Source organism: Tasmannia lanceolata, unplaced genomic scaffold (assembly GCF_043159265.1).
Source record: "Tasmannia lanceolata isolate RefF3 unplaced genomic scaffold, GAP_Taslan_0.1 ptg000013l, whole genome shotgun sequence".
NCBI lineage: Eukaryota > Viridiplantae > Streptophyta > Magnoliopsida > Canellales > Winteraceae > Tasmannia > Tasmannia lanceolata.
In genome coordinates, this window is record NW_027518690.1 from 16,531,722 (window position 1) to 16,537,275 (window position 5,554).

A 5,554-nucleotide genomic window follows, 5' to 3' on the forward strand; every position below is an offset into this window, starting at 1 on the left:
GTATCTAATAACCTTGCTTTAATGCGTCCATAATTGAACTCTATAGACTAATTCTAAAAATACTATCTTAACACGTGCATCCCGCACAGGCATTCAGCTAATTTCAACAATTTCATAAAATAAAATAAAATTCCAAACAGCTTCAAAATTTGATTATCAATTAAAATTGCTAATCATGTGATAACCCAAATCTTCCAATCAGCTACAATAGTGGTAATATTTCTACATTCTCATCCTTGAACTAAAAAAAAAAAAATGAAATAATGACAGAATTCCTCACATGCATGCCAATATTTCAACAACAGTTAAAAATAAATGAATGAGAAAAGTAATCGTCCATTCAAAAAAGAAAAGAAAAGTTAGGGTTATTTGGGATCCTTACCTAGACAGAACCTACGATGATATTGTTGATTGGAATAAAGATCAGCTTCACGAAAAACCCTACAAATCCCATCACAACGAACCCGATCGCAGTACGAAACGCAACTTTCGTGAATTCTACACCGTATTGAGCGATTTCAAAACCAAATCGATGAGGGAAAAAAATAAAAAGATTAACGAGAGATTTTAAATTTCGAAGATCCACATGATATTTCGAAGATTTGATCAAAAAATTCAAAAAAAAAAAAGAATAATCGATAGAAAGAGCGATCGGACTGTAATTTTACCTTTCCGATCTGGTTTGTGGCATCTCTTGACGAGGCGGTAGCTGTCCTTGGCGAATTCTCTCAAAGGATCGACCACTGAATCTATGGCATCCATTTTCAGAAGGAGGAGAAGAAACCCTAGATCTGAGAGGAGAAGGAGAAATTTGAGAATTGTATGACTATGTAAAGAAAGAAGCCTTATGTTGACGCGTTTTATAGTAGTTTGACGCTATTTACCACAAACTCCCTACTTTTTTCACTTATTTAAGAGAAACTCCCTTTAATTTTTCTGACTAGATGACTCAGTATGAGACATTATATCAAGAGAGATGATAAATTCGCTTTCTCTGTAGGATAGTTTGCACCACTTTAGGCGTTAAAGTCTGCCACATTCCCTCCTTTACAGTGGTGCGAATTATCCCACAGAGGGTGCGAATTTATCACCACCTATATCAAACGTTGCGTTGGTGTGGGACCCGATCCCGCGAGAGGGGTGTGGGGCGCGAGCCGCCACGCACTATCTCTTGGTCTCTCGTACCCACGCGATTGGCGTGTGCCTTTTATTATTGATTTTAATTCATCTTTTATGTGAACTTGGGATCACTAAGGCAATCCGAATTCCACACAAAAGAGACTGACAGAGTCGCCACCTAGATGTGGGATCTAGGACCCATAATTAACCAGAAATCTAGACTCGCTACCTGGTTACAAGAATGGAAGGTATGGGGATTTATCCACCACATGCATCATTCCTGCCCGATAATCGGTCTTCAATTCCAAAAGTTAACTCTTTTAAATTCATTTTAAATGGCTCATTCAACTCTCTGTTAATGTGCGAACTACGTGACATGCACCCTATGATCTAATTTCTGATATGCAAACACATGCAAGCTATAGCTAAAGGTATAGGATCAGTATTAGAAAGTAAGAAAACACATCAAAATATACGATGACTACATAACAAATCCTAAGACTCTAAATTATTAGCCTGAGTCCTCGGATGGTCTGGTATTCATCCAAAGAAGCCTACGTATCCCCGCCTCCACGAGAATCAAGGCAACGTAGTTCTTCGCGCCTATTCTAAGCTAGGATGCCTAAGACACCTAGACTTCTATCCTAGACTCGATCTAAAAGACCGAACCGGTTATTAAAGTTTCTTGTACGATTATTTAAATTTCAGTGAATTATGGATTTTATGACACCCATATGCCCTAACTAAATGCAGATTAGCCCTAAGCTAATGCAGGTGGTTCTTACAATCTATGTGTGACTAGGCTGTATTTCCTAAGAAAAACCAAGGGTGGACTAGCGTATCCTACTCTAGTCATCACTCGGCGATGTGGATCGCCGACTGACCGGACGGAGGCGCTCCTATAACTCTAGGACAGACCCCTAACTCTAAAACAAGCACACAGCAAACAAACAATCAAATAACCTATCAAAAAAAAATCCTAACTCTAAAACTCTCTATCTAGGAGAAACTCCTAACTCTAGAGGAAGATCTTTTGAAAACAAGATTTTAAAGGTTTTTGAAGAAGGTTTAAAACAGTTATTTACAAAAAAGTTTGGCTGGACTTGGGATATAAATCCCAAGCTGCACTACGTACCTCGGAAGAGGATCAAGCCAACGTAGTTCGAAACGAACTCTCCTAATTGTTATTTCTAAAACACTCAACACTTTTGGCTTTTTAGAGGTTTTCAAATGTTTTTGAGTTTTAAATTTCCAATGTTTTTGGATTTTAAAGCTTTTCCAATGCTCAGGACCTTTAGATGAATTCACTCTTACAGAGAACAAACAAGCATAACCATAAACTAGGGCAAAGCCCTAAAGTAAAAAGGGGAAACCCCAAACAAGCAACTAACGCCTCAAAGTGACGAACCACAACAAGAAAGATAGCGTCCCAAGAAGAGTGAAAACGATCCAAGATCCCAAGCAAGCAAAGCTTTAATAAGACTGAGTTAGCCTCTAATCAAAGCGAAGTAATCAACAACTCTAAAGGAGAAACTCCGAACTAACAACACTAAAGAGGGGAACAAATGAGTCAGAGACTCTCTAATACTACAACTTAGAGGAGGAATGAGTCAAAGACTCCCAAATAACGCCAACAAAAGAACCAATGAGTCAAAGACTTCCTAGTAATACAACAAAAGAACGAATGAGTCAAAGACTCTCTAAAAGAAATGGAAACATGAGTCAAAGACTCCAATAACACCAACTAAAGGATAGATGAGTCAAAGACTCTCTAAAAGAAAAGGAAACACGAATTTGCACATTTGGCAGAGGTAAAACACCCAGCCTGGCCGGACAGCTACCTAGCCCTAGGGTGCAACAAATGTGCAACCCAATACCCATAAGGGTAGGGGTATGGAGCCAAGCCGAGTAGGGCGTTCTTCCAAAACCAAACGGCGCACAAAGAGGACTAACGAGAGAATGAGACCGGGCGGGTCTCCCAAACACACACAAAGATGAAGGTGCTTTAGAGATTTTAAGATGATTTTCAATTAATTTCAATTTTTTAATGGATTTTACCAATTTTTAACCATATGAGTGATTTTACAAGTGAAACTGTTACAAACGAATTCGAAATGATTTGAAATTTCTGTAGCAAGAAGATGTGATAGAATGTAGCTTCCTGGAAGATTTTTACAGATTTTTTACATTAAACTCATATTTAATTTCGATTTAACAACTAATTGACCAGATTGCAAAATAACACAGAAACTACTAGAAATAGAAATCTAAATTCCATGAAATTTCTACAGTAGTAAGAGATAAGGGAAAATAGCATGCTGTGAGATTTCCATGAATTTAGAAAACTATTTACTATCAGTTTCGGATTTTTCAAATTTTAAACCAGATTATGAATTAACACTACAGCTCATATGAAACAAGATCCAAATCACTTGAAAATTTTACAGAAGCAAGAAGTATAGAATTTAAGACTACTGTAAAAATTTGGAGAATTTTATCTGTGATTTGACGTCAGTAACAATTCTCCCAAAATCTGATAATTTTCAAAGAATGCGTAAAATAATACACCAAACAAAATCCAAAAATTCTCACAAATTCATGGTAGAATGTATCATTATCATATTATTTTCCCACGAAATTTCATTATTTTTGGAATCTGTTTAGTATATCTTTTAGTTTTCTTCGTTAAAAATCATGCAAAAATCCGAAAATATACCAAATAATTCTGAAAAATTCCGAAAACAGTGTACCTACCTGTGATGAGTTCCTTGCCGAATCCAAAAGCCGAAAAACTCGAAAATCCCGCCTATGTGCGATCGCTTCCGCTTTTCTTCCTCTTGATCTTTTTTTTTCTTCTTTGCTCTCCTCACTTTGAATGGGGAGAGAGAGAGAGAGAGAGAGAGAGAGATGGTTTTTTTTCTAAGAGAGGGGTTCTTCCCTTTCTTCTCCTCCTTTGGATGGTGGGATGAGAGGGTATTTATAGGAGAATGGGATAGGAGGTTAGGTGAGGTTAGGTGAGGTTAGGTAAGGTTAGGTGAGGTTAGGTAAGGTTATGTGAGGTTAGGTGGTTAGGTGAGGTTAGGTGAGGTTTGGATGGTTAGGATGAGAGGAGAGGTTAGGTGAGGTTTGGAGGGTTAGGATGAGAGGAGAGGTTAGGTGGTTTTGGATGGTTAGACCCAGGTCAAGATCTGCCATTGATCTAACGATTTACGGAAATCGGGTCTCGGAATGGAATCAGGGTCCGGGCTATGAAGTGACCCTAGCTTATTTTGTCCCGATTGATGATCCGTAAAGTCAGATCAAGATATTAATGACCTAAAACATATAAATCAATGATAGAGGGGGTTCTCACATGGATTTAACACACTAAATTCACCAATCAGGGTATTTTTTAATTTTTCGGATCTAAACAATGTGGGCCCCCCGGTTGATTCGAATTTAGACAAATGTTCAATGCGGGCCCACCAAACGGGTCCAAATTCTCCCTTGGTCGGATTCTTATGAATAATCTCTTCTCAACACTTAGCGGAAAAATGCGAAACACGACGAAAATGATTGAACGGGATTTCGCCCAAGCATAGCGAACTTGGGTCCGGTCAAAATGGGGTGTCTACAGATGCCCCTCTTTGGCAGAGCGTGTGTAACACGCGAATGACAAAGCTGAACAGACGACACATTTTGACTGACCCAAAAGCAAAACAAATTTTTGGTTTTTTTTTTTTTTTTCAGCTTCAAAATGATATTCACAAAGATAAAACTCTACCAACAATAGAGAGATAGCCTCTCACTAACTCTTAACTCGGCAACTAAGACATCTCAAAGAGATAGTCTCTCCCTAATACTCATGACTCAACTATCTAAACTAGTTAATAAGAAAACGAACGAACGATTACAACAACACAAACACTTTTTTTTTTTTTTATCAGGCTAAGCCAAAGCAAACATAACAATTGCTCTAAGAGCACCAACCAACCAAACAAACAAATCATTCCAATCACTCCACGAGTTTTCACCTTTTTTTTTAGAAACCACGTTGCGATTTGTCTAAGACAAGTATAATTCGAAACACTCAAAGAGTTTTTTTTTTTTTTCTTTTTTAGAAACCTGCAAAAATAGGCCAAAGACCAATGTATCAAAACTCGTCCAAAACAAGTTCAAAACCAAACACTCAAAGAGTTTTTTTTTTTTTTATATCATGCGGATCAGTCTAAGACTTGACCAATTTATTAGGGTATTCGAATATTTGAGCTAAACTCAAACATCTTAATACCAAAGGCGAGACTAAGTCTCAAGCCTAGCGATAGTTATACAGATCATTGCTGAAAATAAATCTGTGTAACTATCCGAGTAATTCTGACTCCACTCTTTCAAGGTAGCGAATCACTCTGGATCACGCGGTTCTGCTAAACAGTTCCACATAAACCCAAATTTGTAT

The 5,554-nt window shown here is 37.7% G+C and overlaps 1 protein-coding gene across 1 annotated transcript; it reads right to left on the reverse strand.

The window, feature by feature from the left end:
* Positions 1–382: 382 nt before the first annotated feature.
* LOC143890867 (protein transport protein Sec61 subunit gamma) lies at positions 383–762 on the reverse strand. The gene is made up of 2 exons (XM_077395548.1): positions 669–762; positions 383–498 (listed from the first exon to the last, which is right to left on the reverse strand). The coding sequence occupies exons 1-2, from the start codon at positions 760–762 to the stop codon at positions 383–385; spliced, it is 210 nt and encodes a 69-aa protein (XP_077251663.1).
* Positions 763–5,554: the final 4,792 nt, after the last annotated feature.

What these genes read in the sequence shown, in the direction of transcription:
- LOC143890867 (XM_077395548.1), bottom strand. Translation starts at nt 762, where the DNA reads ATGGATGCCATAGATTCAGTGGTCGATCCTTTGAGAGAATTCGCCAAG. An exon ending in CCACAAACCAGATCGGAAAG is followed by an intron (nt 499 to 668) that starts GTAAAATTACAG and finishes AATACGGTGTAG; the next exon opens with AATTCACGAAAGTTGCGTTT.